This window comes from Ambystoma mexicanum, chromosome 9 (genome assembly GCF_040938575.1).
Source record: "Ambystoma mexicanum isolate Mex_15411 chromosome 9, UKY_AmexF1_1, whole genome shotgun sequence".
Taxonomy (NCBI): Eukaryota; Metazoa; Chordata; class Amphibia; order Caudata; family Ambystomatidae; genus Ambystoma; species Ambystoma mexicanum.
In genome coordinates, this window is record NC_090931.1 from 640,817,008 (window position 1) to 640,836,855 (window position 19,848).

Consider the following 19,848-nt stretch of genomic DNA (forward strand, 5'->3'; position numbering starts at 1 on the left):
GCATCCATACACATTGAGGAATGAAACAAACTTTTAAAATACTTAATGCGTAGGGATAATAGGTTAACGCATTCACTAATGATATGTTCTAATGTTTATATTGCTTTCCCGCAAAATCGACACATAATTTTAATTTGATCTTGTGGGTACCATCTTATTGCGATTTCCTGGTTTTCCATAAATTGAGTCTGAGGCGCAGAAGATCTAAGCGATGCCGCGGATTGGGGGACTTCAGAAGGTCTTGTTCTGTTAATCCATAGTTTTTTTTAATCATGAATGGATTTGCTATTAAATGTTTTATATGGACCACATGATTCTCTGGTGGAGATCCAATCATTTTGCCATAATTTAGTTTTAGCACGATCAGGATTCTGTACAAGCAATTCCTCCGTTATATCAGCAGCACTTAAAAATTCCTGCGCCTTAGATCTCCAACTTTCCATAAATGTGTCAGTCGATGAATGCATATATTCTCAAAAACCCACTAGCATTTTTTCCTGATAAACATTTTCTGTATAAGGCACACACTTTCCATTTATACCCGGCATTTAATGAGATCAAACCAAGTTCATGTCTAATTAATGGCATTGGCACAGAAGATGGCAGCTTCAGCAGAGTTCTCCAATACCTAGCTTCCAACTTGAGACAAAAAAAGTGAGACCACCCACATTTTGGAACAACACCATACAGTAAAATGGGTGAGACTTTCTGTTTGTAAAAGACCAGTAATGGCTGGATAGTAAATTTAAAGAATCTTCCATTTATAATTTGCGCTTGAGAAATAAGTGTGTTTACTTTCCTTTGTAAGCTCATTTCATAAGGGAGATCTCGATTATCGTTGTTAATATTTACACCAAGATAGATATAACTTACTACCTCAACTCTATTATTGTCTATACGCCAAGCCATGGTGCATTTACGATGATTCCTTTTGCCAAATTGTATTATTTGGGTCTTCTTAACATTCATTGTAATTTGGTTGTTATGGGCATACTTTTCCAAGGCTTGGAGCATGTTATTCAGGCCCATGGGTGATTTGGACATTAAGAGGAGGTCATCCGCATAAAGCAGCCATTTTACGACCTGATTGCCCAATTTAGATGAATCGGTTACACAATTCAAAAACCCCATTCCTAAATCCGATATGAAAAAATTAAAGAGGGCTGAAGCAAGTATACATCCCTGCTTCAGCCCTCTTGATGATGTGATTGGACCCGACAACAGGCCCTCTCTATCCAATCGGATTTGTATAGATGTTTCAGTATGGAATTCAATCAACCATTTTAGGATGTACCATGGGCAATCTTGAGTCATCAATTTACTAAACAAAAGTTCTCTTATAACGGCATCAAAAGAGGTGCAAAAATCAACAAATGCAATATAAAGTGGTTGCTTTATATGTTGATGTTTGGCTACGATTGCATTTAGTATGATTAGATTGATGCTAGTGCCAAGACCTGCCAAGAACCCAGTTTGAAATGCATCTCTTATGTTTTTTTTCGGAGAGCCAAGCATTGAAGTCTCTCAGGACCAGGCGAGCAAAAATTTTCCCCGGACAATCTAATAGAGCTATTGGTCTATATGCACTCGGGTCCGTTCTGCTCCCTTTTTTAAACAATGGAATCAATATGGATTTCTTCCATGAAGATGGTATTTCACCTCGCCTGATTACGTGTGTGAAGATTTTACTTCAAATCGCAGCCCATTTTTCTGGATGTTCTTTTAATGTTTTGTTGTCCAGGCCATCTGGCCCAATAGCACGAGACATGTTTAATTTTGTGATGTAATATAGCAAGTCCTCATGTGAATATTGTACTATGTTAGGGCAATCTCTTTTAGTAGAGAAAACCATGCCAGATAGCGGGCACTGAAACATACTCTGATAGTATTCGCACCATTTGCGTTCAGAGATGGAATTTATTTGGACTGAGGCCTGTCCTTTATATGTGGCTATATTCAGTAGACCCCATATATCAGCAGTTTATTTTCCCACAATTTTCCGAAGCATGTGCTCACTGTCTTGTTGGAAACAAAGCGATTTTCTCCCCCTCTGCCAATTTTTATAGGTCATTTTAGGTCTTTTTATTTTGAGGGCCCTTTCACATATTGGCAGATGTTTTGCTTGTCTTATATGCCATCTTAGTTCAGTTTTCTTTGCCTTGACTACCACATCAAACACATGCTGGTGTTTATAGTTACATCCCTGAGATGCTGATTTCACTTGTACACATTTTTGCATGCATAACACAACACTTTCCATCCCCATTTGTTAAAGCTTTATCCAATTCCGATAGTGTTCTATCAGACCACCTAAGTCAATTTCTTGCATTGTTTGCTTCTACATGCCCTTTATACCTCTCTTTCTGAGGCATGTTTTGTAATAAACTCCACACTCCCAGGTTAAAACACAGCTGTCTGTGATCACTTCTATCACTAGGTTTGACCTTCAGTGATTTAATTATATTCAAAAAAGCATGATTTGTATAAATGTAGTCAATAATGGCCCGTGATTGATCTCGGCCCCATGTGTATTTGGCTGGGATATCCCCTTCAATTGCGCCATTCGCCATGAAATAGTGTCTTTCATCCATGAGTGAACACCATTGCTGTTCATCCTGGTTACACCTCCTACCTGTTTCTGGTATTAAATGCAGATTTAAATCACCCACAATGAGAACATAATCAATATTGCCTTGTAATGCCAAATTGTCAAGTACCACATCCATGTAATTAAAAAATAAATCTGGCTTTAAATGCACTCGCCCCCAGTATATTTTGATAATCATCAAAACATAGTGATTTTTTATCAATTTAACAACCTGGATGTAAGGACTCGGAGACGTACATGAAGTAGCCACAAAATGTTTTGATTTCTTGATTGCCATCATTAATCCCGCCATGGGACGTCCTCTCTTGAGATATAGCAGGCAACAGCAAAATCTCAAAGCCATCCCAAACAGGAGGATCAAGGAGCCATGTTTCCTGGAGCACTATTATATCAAACTCATGAAGTGTTTTTTCACTAGAATTGACAAAATTATGGAATCCACGAGTATTCCAGGAAACTAGCCGAATTGATTCTAAACCTGCGAGTTGTTATGCTCGACTAAAGCTATCACAGTTATTCCCTTGTTCACCCATGCTTGCACTTGTACTACTTGACCCATAGATGCGTAAACTCTTTTTGGCTGCCTTGGGATCTCCACCTGTACTAACATATTAGTTTCTTGAAATATTAAATCCAATATCATAAAGGGCAGATTTACCACTCCACAATATTTCAGCCAGCACTGTTGAGTGGATATATAGACGGGACTTACAAAGATCATTGTCATCCAAGAAGTCAACCATATCCACATCGGCTGACTTAATGTTATGTAATTGTGGAAGTTCTTTGCAGATGTTTAAGATACTAGATCTATTCAGGTCAAATTTCATAAAGGGGTGTTGGCGACATTCAATAATGAATTGGTGATGGCACTCGTGTTTCTGTTGTGTATTTAGAGCAGACTTATTTTTATCACCAAGTTCCTTTTTCTGTCCCTGGTTCATCGCACATGCATTTCTTTGAATTACATGTGAAAACAGCGGCATGTTTATTTCAAGTGCATTCGGTTCAACAATAGACCGTTTAACTACAGGCATTACGGAAGGTGGTGATGGCTGCAGGAATTGCACTCAGACCCCCAGCCGCTGCTGCCATGTAGCGTGCTACTGCTTTGTTTATTTCACCTTGCATCTGAGCAGATAATGCATCTGTAGATGTATTGGATGCAGTTGGTGGAGTCCCGTTAAACGCATTAATCACTTCCTTCGTTACTAGCGTAACTTGTGGTGCAGTTTCCACCTGTATACTAGTTTGAATTGAGGCAGCAACCAAATCATCTAGCAGTTTATAAGCCATAGCGGTAGGAATTTCCCCACAAACAATGATTGATGGTGTCTTTTTACAATTATTCTGCTTTGATTGCGCCTTAATCTTTTCGTGTGATGCGCTTAGAATTTTTAAAAATCGTCTAGACTTTTATCCTTCTTTCGATTTCTTTTGGGTTGCCAACATTATTTTCACTTTCCCCTTTGATTTAGCACGAGAATCATTTGTTTCCCCATTTATGGTGTTTTCTTTGGCGAACACGGAAAATGCATTTGGTTTGCATACATAATTTTTGCCCCCCAACAATACACCATATCTGTCAGAATTGTCAACACCTTTTGTGTTCTTAGACACAGCTGTCAATCGTATTGATGCTGATTCTATGTCTTTGGCAATATGTGAACCAGCATTCATATCTGTGTTTGGTTGTGGAACAACTTCATCACTAATATCGGCTATTACAACGGTGAGTGCCAACATTATTTTGTTTACAGTGGCAGAAAATTTCATAACCTTTATCTAAGGCCGGTATAGCTTCTGCAGATGTGACACTCTGGTTAAACAACTGTGATAATAAGATTGTTTGGTAGTTGATTTTTTGATCTAGTGTCTCATAGTTTTGCCAGGGATAATAGGGCCACATTCATTGACATTAAGGTGTGTCTGTCTTGTGAAATTTTTGCTTGATGCTCCTTACCAGGTAGCAGAGTTATAGGAGCATCATTTACGAGTGGAGACATTAACTTCACAGCCATCAAACGTGGGGTGGGGGGAATAAAGGACAATGAGTGCACATACCCCTCACACTCCAGGTCTTCAAATGACTCTAGTGAGTTAGATACTAAATGATTCATCAGTCGCAATTGGGCCTCAGTATCACACTCATTAGGTCTAAATGAGTTGGGGCCACATGAACTGTTAATGAGGGATAAGTGGTTCACCTGCATCAAATCACCCGTATTCGAGTGTACATAAATAATTTCTTCATTTTAGCCTGAGTTGCCACTTTGATTCATAAATGACAATGTCTCTTCATCAACCTGTCCCATAATGCGCATTTCATGATACGTTTTCCGTAATATATGTTGTGCTGCAATTGAGCATAGCATGGGTGGTGGTAAACTTTCCTGGTTGCTAGCTCCAGAAGAATGGGGAGTGCCTTTATCACAACGTTTACCCTCCAATTCCATTGAGCAAGGGTGATAACCTTTGGATTATAACATTGCATTGCTGCAATTTCAGCATCCATTCGTGCATCTATTTTCGACACTTTGGATCGTTTTGCCAATCCATCATTGATTTGCTTTTCAAGGGGAGCTTCTTTACTATAATATGACCTAATGTCATTATCAACCGACATAGACCGTTTTTTATTTTTTCCTACATTTAGCTTTCCATTTTGTCTACTGTATGTACGTTTTTGTATGGGTGTGTGTGCTTTTGAAAAGTAAAGTTGCATACTCAGATTTGTGTCTGCGTTTGTATGTAAAGTCAGGTTTGCTGACATACCTGACCTTAAAGTAAAGCGATTCATGCTCTTGCCTGCCAGAGCAGAAATTCTCTCTGTAAGAAGTTGTCAACAAAACACGGCACAAATGAATTTTAAATTGTCACCAATATCATTAATTTCCTTTTTATGTAAACTTTCTAAATCAACTCCAGCACGTCGTAATATCACTTCAGGCTAAGGAGATTTCCAGCACACGCAGTCTTAAAACAACAAACTCACGAGTGCTTTCGGATCCACTCAACCTTGACGAGCCTGAAAGCTATTAAACAGACATTTCAGTCTTCAACTTTAAATGAAACATACGGCCAGCAATTACATAAAGGAGAAATGAATAGCTTTACCCTGATGCAGAATCAACAAACAAAGCTTCACTAGAAAAGAGATTATAGTCATCTACAATGACAAAACTTGCCTTTCAGAGCAGCCTGAAGTGTTTACAACATCCCACCTATCCCGCCCTAGACAGCCACAGACAGCCCTTTCTCACAGGGCTTCCTCACAAAGGCGCGCCTACCGTCCCATGTACTAAAACACATGGCCCATTTTCTGTTAAACAATGGTTTCACAGCAACCTACACCTGGGAGATCTTTCATGACACGGGCGATTAGATAACCCTGCAAATGAGTGAATGAAGCACTACTTGTTTTGTATAGAAATTAATTCATCAATATCAGAGACGACTCAACACTACCCTTCTTTCAAAGGGTATAACATCCAGTGGCACCCACTGCCATGTTGGCAATATCAACCACAAGAGGTATCCAACTTACCATAGCTAGGTAGCCCCTGTGCAAAGAGGCAGGAAAGGCAGTAGTCTCCATAACTGTCCCAGCCTTCGTTAGGATCCAGCATGAACAAGAGGGTGTCTGCCACTTTCGCCAAATCCAATAGCTCGTAAAAGTTACCTTAAGGAAGATAAATCAAAAGCAAGAAATGTTAACATTTGCCTTCTGCCAGCAAACCCAGGGTTATTTTATGAAGCAGTATGGGCATACTAGCTCAGGACAGTGATGCATTATCCAACAAGATGGTCTAGCATTGGAGGAAAGCCTGACATTCAACCAGCACTCTACCATAAGTGCAAAGGATAGGGTCAACAGCCTCACAAAACATTGTGTGCTGGACAATCACCACAGGGTATACATTGTGTTCCCACATGAGGCACTTGCGTGCATCCTTCTTCCACATGGCATTGGGAACTCAAATGAATCGATTAAAAAAAGAAGAACCCAAGGTTGGGGAGCAATTGACTTGGGGGACAGGTGGGCTATCTAAGAAAAAGGCAGTGGGCAGAGAGCATGCAACAGTGACAGGGTTAAGGGAAGAGGAATTGCAAAACTGAGCGAAAAGGCAAGCAAGATGGCAGGAGTGTAGGAGTAAGCAAGGAACCTGGCAAATAGGGGGCAAGGCAGCCGCAGAACTGGGCAAGTATACAGATCCAAATGACGCAACCAGATTTCTGCTTCGTACGATCTGAAATGATGACGCTCTTCAACACAAAAGTAGTAATGCGCTGCAGCCAGGTTAGGTACCCAACTCCTGTTGAATTAACCTTGGGATAAGAAATACTCATCAAGGGAGCACTGCATAGTTCAATCAAGATGGCCGTAAAGTGTCTGAGGCTCAGTGATAAAAGGGAGTCCTTACCCCCAAATATTCAAAATGCCCTGCAAAAATCACTGATAAAGGTTGGTGGTGCACAAGGAGAGCCGGCAGGGGAATACATTAGGGGAAAGATTGACATCTAAGGCCACACAATAAGATCTGCATGACAAAGAGGCCTGGATGATATGGGCGGACTATAAAGATCAACATTGGACCTCCAGTACTAAAGCCAAGGGTGGGCCCGGTTGGCCTAGGCTGATCGGTCATTTATAAGAAGCACCCCCGAGATGCATGGGTGACCCATTGTGCCCTGCTGGTGAGGACACTGCATAACTGTCAGATTATGGAGTGGTGGCTGGCAGCCCTAAAGATAAGACACAGGCAGGCCATCTACACAAGATTCATGCGAGACTAAGCACAGAAGTTGGGGAGGTGCTGCCATGGTGCTGAAAGACTTATGCAGACACGCAACTCTTCTTCAAACTACCAAACTGCCATCCAGTCCTGGTGTGCCTCCAATGATCTCTGCCTCAACGCCAGCAAGACTGAGATCCTCCCCATTGGGACTCCTGCTCCTTTGTTCCCCTTACTCTGGCCACCCACTATGGGCTCCCCCTTCTCCTGAAGCCAGAAATCTTACTGTCATCTTCGACTCCTCTCTCCTTCCTCCCTCCTTCACATCCAAGGCCTGGTGAAGAAGGCCCACTTTCAACTCCATCTCCCTAAAGAAATCCTTCCTTTCGTCACTTTCCCCCTTAAGCTCAATGTCTCCAGAGCTCTGGTACTCTCTAGGCTGGACTACTGCAACAGCCTCTTCCTCAATCTATCTTCTTCCTCTCTACAACTCCTCCATCTTATCCAGAACAGGGCTGCAAGACTTATCCTTGGCCTCAAGCCCAGGGACTGCATCTCTCCAGCCCTAAAATCTCTCCACTGGCTTCCGGTTGCTGCAAGGATGAAATTAAAATCCCTCTGCATCACCCACAAGGCTGCCTGGGACTAGGAACCACGCTATCTAAAATCAGCTCTCACCAAAGACACTCCCGCCAAATCTTTATGCTCCTCAGGCACCAACTCTCTGCAGGTCATGCGCTTCTCTAAACAGCGAGCTGGTGGCCGATCGGTTTCCTCGGCTGGCTCCCGCCTCTGGAACAGCCTTCACCTTCCTCTCAGTCTTGAGACGGACCTCCTCAAATTTCAGAAGCTCCTCAAGACTTCTCTTTTCACCTCCTCCTTCCTCCTCTCCCTCCCTTGCTAACCCCACAGTCGCTGATATTGGTGAGAAGGGCCCTTATATGTCCTTCTGGTCCCTGTCCTCTCTCCCCCTTTCCACTCAAATAGCTTTCAGCTTAAGCCCACTCGAGCACTTGACGTTGGGTCCCCACGGGCCTGTGCTACCTCACATGCCTGCACTTATTGCTTTTTTTGTCAGGAGACCATTCTTCCAAGTGATCTCTGCCTGGCTGGCTGGCACTTAACAGTTCATTTGTGGTACTCGTAAGCACTTAACACCCCCACCCCCCCACCTCCCCTCTCTCTGCACTTGCATGTTCTGAATGCTCACAAGGCCTAGTATGACCACCTCGTTCTTTCTTCTTTGTTATTATAATTGCCTTTCATTCCCATGTTCCCACCCCATTGCCATGAGGGCGCTTAGAACAAATTACTTACCTGGTAACGTTCTTTCGATGGGATGTTCCTCCGACGTATTCCACATCTATGACTGGTAATCACCACAGTTGTGCTGCTTTGGAAAAATATTTGGGGTCAGAGTCCTACGTCGATGACGTCGATACGCTGTCCCTCGAGGGCTTCCATCAAGCTGACGTCACCGGATATTATAAGTAGGACGCACGACGCCCGTAGCCTCAGTTGTTGTTTTTTCCCCAGAACGCGTGGCACCAATCTTCTGCCAGTATGACTACAGAAAGCCTTGTGGAAACGTAAGCTGCAATCGCATAAGAAATTCTGTAGAGGGGCAGGCTGGGAGGCTGCGATGTGGAATACGTCGGAACATCCCAGCGAAAGAACGTTACCAGGTAGGAAAGTAACTTGTTCTTCGAAGGGATTGTGTCCTCCGACGTATTCCACATCTATGACAGACTCCCAAAGCAGTACCAAAGTATGGAGGTGGGAAATGAATTTAGAATTTTAGAATGCTCAATTAAATTGGAGAATATAGGACCGCCTTGCCAAAGGCCAAATCTTGCCCATGGATAGAATCCAGGGAGTAGTGTTTTACAAAAGTATGGACCGAGGCCCATGTGGCTGCTTCACAAATGTTACGAATGCGAACACCTATCTGCAGAGCAGTAGAGGCAGCCACGCCCCTACAATGGGCTCGTAAGCCTTCCCGGAGGGTCCTTACCAGCGAGACGGTAGCATTCAGATATTGTCAAGTTAATCCATCTGGACAAGGTCTGCTTAGTAACAGCTTGACCCAAACCCCTTCCAGCGTATCCTACAAAGAGCTGATCGTCTACTCTGACCCGGGATATGCGTGAGATGTAGAAACGTAAAGCTCTCCTAGGATCCAACCTATGGAGGCAGCCATCTTTTTGATTGTTGCAGTTCCATTTTCTTTACTGGAGTGATCACTGATCGTAGCTTCATTTTCCATTGTGCAAGTTGCATTATTGCCGGTATTGTTTTCTAACGTGCCTTTTTCAATGTTGCTGGCTTCACACACATTTATGTGAGTTGTCGAGCTGAGGTCGCTGTACTCACAAGATGCATTCATAATGCAGATGGCTGCATGTAGAGGGAAGGATGGATTTTCCTTGTTATGGCCGGGTGATTCCCAGCAAAGGTAGTACTGTTTCACTGACAGGAATCGGCCTTATCCATGTGTGTGTATGAATTATACCACTTAATCATGGGGGGAGACAGCAACGTGCATTTCTTTCCACGCTTTACAAGGCATCTCTTGCCAATAGGATATATTTGGGAGGAAAGGGGAGGGTGCGGGGGGAGTGTCTCCCTTCCTTTTAACGAGAGTGGTTTCTAGTTGGTTTGAACCTACAGCTGTTTCGAAGTTCCCTCCTGTGGTTTCTGTATCTTTCGCATGGCACCCCATTCTTGCTGTGCATTGGTAGGATGTAAGGTTTACTAATAAGGATATTGCACTATGGCCTACCAGTGAGATCCTGTAACCTGATGGAACACCAGCTATCCAAAGTATTGATCTACTGCACCTGCCAGAACACGGCACAGAAACACAAGTTTCATTATATTTTCCAATTGTCCCCTAGAGCACAGGAGAAAGTCAGGCCTTCCTGTTACGTAGGTGCACGCTCATTCTCTCCCCGCCACATGATACAATCAGTATGTGGCATTCTCTCCCCACCACAGGATACAATCAGTATATGGCTGCAGGTTTGTCTGTAATTTCGCCTTTTGTGGTCCAACTTTTCTTTCAGCACACAGCCAACTCTTGGCTCTAACAGTTCCGTCAGCGGGCTTAGTAGCAACAGGTCTCTTGAGGACTCCCCATAAGGGACACAAATGAGTATCCGGTCTCCAAGCCTCCATTATATCCAGGAAATCTTGAGCACATCTCTAGGCCATTATACATCCATAACCTTACTTCTAACTAAACCTACAATACATTGCACTGACAAGATAATTGATTTGCCCATTATGGACAGCTCCTTACACATTTCATGACCTTGTTGGTCTAAACCCATACAACGGTACGTGCACCCCAGCTAATGCTACCACTCAACCCTCATGTTAGTCTCCCTTGTCACCTTTGTCTTCTGGCCTCTCCCAGATTTTCTTCTGCTGTTGCCATTTCCTGCTTACCTCCATCCTCATTTCATTTTCACCCCACAAACCACGGTCTGGCTGGGGTCACAGTTACCAACAGGGTTTCTGCGCTAAAGACCACTACAGTGGTAAGGTGTGCCGTATAAAAGCTAACTAACTTAACATAAAAGAGCACGTTCTGCTGGATGCCTGGAGACACATTAATTGAAACTTTAAATATTACCCACACTGCTTGCATGTGTACCACACTCATTTAAGGATAGACTACATATTTATATTGGGGGAACCATGTCCATGACATTGTGCTAAGCACTTATGACCACAACATAGTACAGCAGGGGATGAATGGGAGGCCTGGAGAGCCAGGGGTGTGGACAAGGAAACTGTTGCTTCACCTGAAACAAGCCTGCTTTGAACAGGTTAACAAAGCAGGGAGATTACTAGCTCATAGACTTAGAAGATATATAGCTTTGCCGATCTGCTTAGAATCACATGCTTTGCGTAGGCCGACATCTACTGGTTATTGTGGAGTATTGCATGACTTGATTTCGAAAATCGAAAAGGATGTTGACAGGACGTTTCTGTAATGCTATCCCAGTGTAACGTGGTTACATGTCTTTATACCAAATCATTTTTATAAAGAATGAACATATATCGAATATTTTACAACAAAAATATTTACAGAGAAAGCACTTTTTGGGGGTGGGGAGGTTCCCCCCAAAACCCCATTTCTGACCCGTAAAAACCCACCCGAACCGTTTACCAAAAAACCTTTAACCCTTTACCCCACCCCTAAATGCATTCTCTATAAAGATGTGTTACAAAATATTTGAGATATGATAAATTCTATATAAAATATTTGATATAAAGACTGCATACCGTGTAACGTGTACTGTACCCATGGTCCTTAATGCATCTAGGTGCTCGGATTGTTTTTCCCCCCCCGCCATCATAGGTAGTCGCATTCTGCAGAGTTCCTGGCTTTTATAGCTAGCCTGACATTGGGCCTCATTACGAGTTTGACGGTCTGGATGCAACGGTACCGGTAAGTTTACCGGTACTGTTGTATTTGGACCGGCAAACTCAGTTGTGCTCACGGGTGCATTTCTTTCCGCCAGGTCTGACCTGGCGGAATGAAAGGCACCCGCGAGCACTGGATTTCGGATTCACAGGCACCGTTGACAACGGTGCCTGTGCATCCGGCTTCCCCATTCCCATTGAGCCTATGGGGCTCAAATGGGAATGGGGAAGAATTTGTTTCGGCGCCCAGGAATGGGCAAATACCGGGTCCTGCAAGGCCGTAATGACCCGGAAATTGCCCATTTCTGGGCGCCGGAAGAAATGCAACTCTGGCAGCAGTCGTGCCCGTTTTACAGGCACGGCTACCGCCAGGGTTGTAATAAGGCCCATTTTCTTTAATATAATCTTTAATATATCACCATCACTACTAAATTTTGCCTTCACTCGACTGATCAAGTGATTTTCAGTGACATAGCATCCAGGGTTCCTGAAAGCCTTTGACGACCGTCTTCGTGTCTTCGCAGGCTTCGGCCTACATCAGGCTTTGGCCTTCAGAGTAGGGAAAGTGGGGGGCCGGGGGGAAATCGGCACTTCACACTTAGAGAATGTCTCTGTTTACCATACTTTGTCTCACTGACCTTTTCTTAGTTATGGAGAGAACTCCCTTTAAATTCTACCCTAGTGGAACTGAAAATTCCAGTGGAAAGACACGTGTTCAATCAACATCTACCTCGACCATTCAGAAAGTCGGTGCCACGCGTGCAGCTTTTTTGTACAAAGACGTTAAACGATTGCACAAAATTGAGGGAGGCCTATGCCATGCAGGCTGAGACCTATTTGGACTACCCTGCCAGAGGAGTCCAATGCAGATGCCGAGGACAGAAGGGAGCAGCAGAGCAGGCTTCATGCTCTGCTGTGGAGACAACCCCTGGCACTGGAGCACCCACAAATAAAAACACTTGGGTGAGGGGTATTCAAAGATATTGAGCACACTACCCCCAGGGTGAGAAACCAAAAGATGTCTCACCCACTAGTCCCCTGGGAGGTCATCCAGGTGGCCAGGACACGGCCATTGCTTTTGAATGCAATTCCTGGGGGTGGACCAGTGCGGGAGGATCACCTAGGTGAGGGGTCTTCGGGGAGTGGGAGACTGGATGGGGAGACGCGGTATCCCATTAACTATAACACCTTTAACCAATCCTACAAGGTAGGATATTTAGGAACTATACCCCCCTTTACAACATGAACACTTTCACACCGACAGCCCGATGTGAGAGAAAACAAACACCCGAGCCATATACCTGATCTGTCAACACATTGGTCAGGCGAGGTCAGGCAATTACTGACCATCAAACACACACACACACACCTGACTTCCATTAAGCTTCCCCACAAGGATAAAAGGCAGAGCACGAGAACACACTGAGCGAGGCAAAGCACACGAGGAAACAGCAGTTTCGATACGGCAGCTGAACAAGAGAAGAAAGAGGGCAAAACGGAAGGGAATTGCAATGAGGGAAGCTCCCTTGACCTTTTGGACAAGGAACAGTAACTTTCCTGAACTCTCGAGAATAGAAAGTGCAAGACTAGGAAAACAGGCTGAAGATTCCTGCATTGTGTGTTGGAGATAACTGTGCCCAAGCGTGAGCCACCGTGGTACAGACCTTGGCTCAGGGAACAAATACGCGTCAGTGAAATCAATACAGCCGGTAAGTTGGGGAGACTGATACAAGACTGGTCTGTGTTGAAGCCAAGGTTGCAAGCAGCAACATTGTATGGCGAGCGCTGGAACGAACATTGTTAAAAACGTGTGTGATAAAGGACGCAAGTAAAGATGAACTGCTGATGATTGATTGAACTTTCAAAGCAAGATATAATACCTTTGACAGAGTTGTCCAGCACTTCGTGGGTGCTCAATCGGTCTTAAGTGAAAGTGAGAATCAATACTAGAACGATTAATTGTAAATCGAAGTGGTTCTGCGATGGGTTGAGCAAAATCTTGCGCACAGTCGAAAGTCTTCAATTTTTGAAGTAAAGAAAGCTTGGGAAAGTAGATAAAGTTGGTCCGAGCCTAACAGAAGGAGATCAATTGAAAGCTTTGTGTTAAAGTGTGTCCGATTGTGGCAGATGGGCACCCGCAGTGAATAAAAAATAAATAAAAAAAAAATGTAAAAAAAATCACCCGAGAATTTGTAAATGTGAAATCCCAAGAAGAAAGCAACTTTAATGTTGGTCATGTTGCATCAGGCCCTCTGAAATAAGAGACTTTGAATGGCAAAGAGACTTTGGCACAGAAGGCCCTGATGTTGAGGTTTTGAACTGCATCCTCGTGCTTGAGAAACCAGCGAGTGTACTAAACTGGTGTACCGCATTGTCCCATGCTGAAAATGTAGGGAAGGGAAGACAACAGCTGCTGGAACGTCCTGACATGTCATTTCTTGAACACTTTTCTTTTTGCAGAACATTGTTTCCCACACCATTTGTATTTAGAAGTAAGGATTGGTAATATGTTTATTAGTATAGGCCCTTTTTATTTGGACAGCCTAGACTAGGACTGTTATTATATAATGGTCGTAGCTTGCTCCCATCTTTAGATTTAGGATTAGATAGGCGTTTTTCAAAACACAATTGAAATTCAATAAAGACCCTTGAACTGTGATCATTTGTGTGTCTGTCTTACTGTTTGATACCATGCCTTCCGTACACCAGACACACCTTTGGGAAAACGCTGAAAAGTGGCCCACGGTACCAAAGAGCACTAGCAGTGCTGGTGGCTCGATGCATCAAACGTCACCTGCGCCTACAACCCAAGGTTCCGCACAAGACTCAAAAAAGTAAAAGGACACAGCATATAGGTTATCGCGATTAAAATCTCTACAACTACGGCTTCCCAGATGGCCATGCCTAAAAGGGCGCTGGAACAGTAATTGGCTACAACAATTACAAAACATTTGTTGACACAATGCACCAGGTCTTCGACAACGTTATCTCGGGCTTTGCTTCCTTTACAGGAAACTCCAAAGAGAGGCACATGGGCCAAACAAACAATGTTTCAAAGAAACCATGGTCAAGGTGTCTTCGGTTAATTTTTATTTAGAAAATCGCCCATTAAACAAATGTTTCCATGGGAAGGGGAGCCCTTTGCTAAAATAGCAAGAGTAGAAAATGTCTGAGACATTCTCGCAGTATAATTAATCTAGATGAGGATGATTGTGCATATATTTATACTGATGATGACCAGGGTATCGGCTACGAAGACCATGGTGACCATTTACTACAGTACCCTGATGTCACAGATGAACCTATTGCAACTTCTATAGATGACCAACTCCTCTTTAATGATTTATTAAAGAAAGCTGCAGAGCATTTTAAAATGCATGAGTCAGAGGAAGATACAGAGTTTGTTGACAATATTTTAAATTAGAAAGTCTATAGGGCAATATATATATTGCAATCAGTGATAAAACGGAATTTACCATCACAGACACCTAAATCCAGGAATGGAGAAACACTTGTAAAAACGTAGCAACCTCAGCTGCCTATCAAAAAAGGACTACCAACAACACAACGCTAATGGCTAGTTATAATAGAGTACAATGGGAAATAGTGGAGGAACAGCTAGATGCCGTGCCACAGCCTTTATGTTCCCAAATCATAAAGACAGTTTCAGAAGGAAAGCAAGTTACCCATTCCATTATTGTTAGGTAAGATTTGCACAGAACTGGTAAATGTTCCTGACCTGGGTGAACCCCATAACTTTTTGCTTTACTAGTGGGATATTTCTCCTTAATACCTCAGTGAGTGGGAACCTTTTTCCACACTCACATAATCTTTAACTCTTTTCGTTGGTGTCATTTTTAGACTCGCCATAGTCGCTTTTTAAAGTTACCCTCTTTAGCAACTTATTGGCAATACATGCCTGTTGTTGCTGGGTTGCCCTAGGGGCTCCCCCTTTAACTTTCATTTGCGAACCTTGAGAGAACTACAGTTCCCAAGGGTAGAAAGGATCTTTGGATCCCTTTTACATGTTGTTAAGTGAAACTAGCACACCCCACCTTATGTGGAGTGCTTGGGAGATACAATGTATCCCCTATCCCGTTTCACATTAAAACTAACAATTCTGTTACAGTGACAAGCTTACCTTCAATGGCGGGTGGCAGTGATACCTTTTATTAATTTGGTGCACCTTTACAGCTGCAGCAAAGGCACCTAGAGGTGCTCATTTTACCAAAATGCCCCGTCTTCTTTTTTCGCCATTTTAGTGTTTCTTGTCGTTTCCTGTTCCTTCCCCCGGCATCCAGGGCGGGAAATTCCTTTGTGTGATTTTTTATCTTCGGCGGGAGTCCCCTGGACTCCCCACCCAGGCTCCAGCCTGTCTGCGCGGGCAGGAAGCAAGGGAGGAGTCCAAAACTTCACAGCCCTTTGCCTTACGCCTTGCCTGAATGGGGACAAATCCCAGTGGGGGGCTGGCTGTCCTGATTGGACAACCAGACCGTCCCTTCTGGTAAAATGCAGGGAGAGCATGCAGAAGTTGTGTTGTAATTCCTGATAAACACTGCGAACCTGGAAGCTGAAGAGTAGTCGACCACTGGAACTTAAACCGAAGAGGATGATGAAGGAAAAGCGGCGGAAACAATTTCCAGTGACCGTAGAGCCTGCTTTGTAACCCAAGCTTGCTACAGCCCTTCCTTCCAATCGACCTGGGGACTCAGTAAACGACGACCCAGAGCCTGGTGAGACCCGCTAGACTCGAGAAGACCTGCATTTTGAGCCATCCCATGCGTTGCTACGACCTTGCATTGCTGCAATACCCAAATACCCTGGGACCTCAAGTCATCATGCAGGGTGCACTGTCTTCCGAATTTCCGAATCTCACTGAAATTTCGTGGGCATCCTGGTGGATCTCCAGAGACACAGAGTCCGAAAAGTCCCCTCGACAGAGCGCTGGATCTTTGTAACAATGAGAATTCTACCACGATTTTCTGTCTTCTTCTGTGCCCTTTGAAAAGGCGCCAAATCCGCAGAACCGCATTCAGCCGCGAGGGAAACTTTGCCTAGAGGCTTCTACATCGATCCCTGCTGCAAAGTTCTTTCTGAGGTCTTGTTTTCAGCCACCACGACAAGGAATCCACTGACCGGGTACTTGGCTGCAGATCATGAAGTTCTGCTGCTGCATAATCTTCTTCAATGCCGAGGTACTGTGTTGGCTTGGGTATGTTAGGCCGTTAGGATTTCTGTGTGGGGATTTCTGTGATGGGCAGGCCTCTCATCCATTGCACCCAGAAAGCCCCTGGACCCTCTTCTAACTCTAGAAGTAAAGTACTCACCTGTTTGCCCAGTTTTCCTAAGGAACTCTGACTTTTGCTACTGAAGAACCTATTCTGACACTGTCTGTTGGTCAGTAGTCCCTAGTGACCACCCTTCTGCCAATGAACACTCATTCTCCAAGAACCAGGGAAAGACTTTTGAAGGGATTGGGACTCCTGCCTAGAAAAGAAAATGCATGTTTAAAATGTACTTGCTTGTAAAGAGTTGGTTGGTAACTGTGAGTGAACAGTTACAAAAGTTCTTACTTATCATGAATGTGTGATGCACTATTCTCAAAAGTACGTTTAATAGCTTTCTTTCCTTATAAACCGTTTTGCCATTTTATAGAAAGTAGTGAAGGTATTTTACTCTCCTGCGATTAGGTTGTGCCTCTTCCCAAAAGTAAATGTTGGTTTCACCATATTATTCCTGCAGGGTAATTGCAAGAGTGTCCTCCAACTGTTGTATCACCAGATTAGTCATGTTAGGATAATTGTATAAGTGCTCCCCAACTGGGTCTTGCTTGCCCCTGACTTACTGCTAGCCTGTCCAGAAGTCTGTATTGGGTTTTTCACTAACTAGAATAACCGAGTAATTCAGTAAAGTGTAACATTGGGTTTTACTTTCCCCTTCATTGTGAGGTTAAAAAAGTATGTGGGTTTTACTTAACTTGAGTTAGCTGTGTGCCATCCAAAAATAAGTTACTAGAGTTACTGCTTAGCGCCATCTGTGTTTCACTGATCCCAAAAGCACCTGTAATTGAATATGACATCTTTAGGTTTTACTCACCTCGTATAACTTTGTGTTATCAGAAAAGTAGTTATAAGTTTTTACCGCACCTAGAATAGATGTTCCACTATTCAACAAATGTAGATTGTCCAGTATACAGATTATGGGATTTGTTACTGAGAGGCCATGTACAACTGGTAGTGGCAACCGCTCTTGCATTACTGAATGTAATTGTGAAAGTAACCATTAGTTTTTACTCCCCAAGGATAGGTGTGACCTATACTGAATGTGTATGAAAAGGTTTTGACTTCCCTAGAACTACTGTTAAGTGTTCCAAATAAGGTCTATACTTTGGTCTGTTTACCTTCAAGTATAGTGTTGTGTTTTTATAATTGTGATTTCATATAATGTGCTACTACTTACCCGTAGATTTGTTTGGGCCTACTTGTATTTAAATAAATCATTTATTTTTACAATACAAAGTGTTTCTTTGGATCATTTATATTACAATTTCATTTGTACTGATTCTACTGCCCTCTCTGCCTCCTAAAATAAGCCTGGCTGCTCTGTCTACACTACCACCTTAGTTGGACTTCAGAAAAACTGGATAACACTTAAGAATTCAATGGATGCAGAAGACACTGCAGGAAGAATAGTGTCTGAGGCTACCCTACTCAAGCGGAATTCTTGGCTTAGAAATTCAGGCTTTAAGCTAGAAACCCAAGCCACACTAATATGCCCATTGAGAATTACATTTCATTTGCAAAGCTGTTGACGATGGTTTGGAAAAAGTGAAAAAGAAACATGAAACACTGAAAACCATAGGGCAAATCTCTAATGAACACTTCATGGAGCGTGGGGCGTTTAACATGTGCCGCACCTTTGAACCCAGGGATACGAAAAAGGGTCACAAAAGGTCCTCCTCACCATGGTTTATAAACCAATCACAGCTGTCGCCCTTTCAGTCCTCCTTCCAACAAAGGGATGCGAGCGAGGAAAGGGCTGAGGTGCGAGTGCAGCAACTAGGGACTCTTCAACCCCAGCTAAACAATGACACACACATTCAGGTTCCCTCCCATGTTTCCCTGTTTGTTTGGGGGAAATGCGGGGCATTTCCCAATTCATCCACACATGGGAAGGAATCGCAATAGACAACGAGCCACTCTTTCATATTCCTATCACGACCCCCGTCTTCCCCCAAATGCCACAGTCACAGCACTCGCATATGTAATGTCACAGGATTGATGAATGGCTGCAACAGGCATGTACAGAAAACAGGCAAATCACACAAATATTTATTGGGTATTTATAATGCACCTATACACAGTGTGTTTCGAGGCGCAACAAGACAAGAGGGTGGGGGACAGGGAGGACAACAATAACAATCCTACTAGGCCTTGTTACATCCGAATTGTGCAAGTGCAGTAAAGAGAAGTGCAGAGGGGAGGGGGATGGAAGTGCATGTCAGAAGGGCCTGTTGTGAAACAAAGTGCCAGGGGACGCCCAGTGGACCGAGCCAGGGGAAAGCAGAGTGCAGGGGACAGAAGGCCCACAAGGTAAGGGGTTGGAAGGGCTACAAGGCTACAGGCCCAGCCAGGGCAGTGTGGGGGAAGGGTCCCAGAACGGGCAAGGTCAGGTTGGGGTTGGAGGGGGTCACGGGAGACCAAGTGCAGGGGGTAGACTGGATTAGGGGAGCCTGGTGTCTTGTAAGACTCTGAAGGAGTCAGTCAAGGCAGACAGGGATATTAGCAGGAAAGGGAGAGAGGGAATGAAGAGGAGAAATTAAGGTCTTAAGAAGCTTCTGGAACTTAAGGAGATCCAGCTCAAGTCTGAAGGGGTCAGAGAGGCCATTCCAGAGGGAGGCACCTGCTGAGGAGAGAGATCTTCGCTCAACGCTCTGCTTGGAAAAGCATCTGATCCGAAGAGCTAGAGATAGATGATCGAAAGGCTCCAGCATTGAGGTATTTAGGGGGAGAGAGAATTGGATGTAGTAGGGTCCTAGGCCCCAGAAAGCCTTGTGGATGGAGAGATTTT

The 19,848-nt window shown here is 43.8% G+C and overlaps 1 protein-coding gene across 1 annotated transcript in view; it reads right to left on the reverse strand.

The window, feature by feature from the left end:
• Nucleotides 1-19,848, reverse strand: part of TSR1 (TSR1 ribosome maturation factor) — a 325,627-nt gene that overhangs the window by 208,572 nt on the left and 97,207 nt on the right. The window contains exon 4 of the mRNA XM_069615351.1: nt 6,156-6,290. Within this exon, the coding sequence (XP_069471452.1) occupies nt 6,156-6,290 (135 nt within the window). The remainder of the gene's footprint in view (nt 1-6,155; nt 6,291-19,848) is intronic.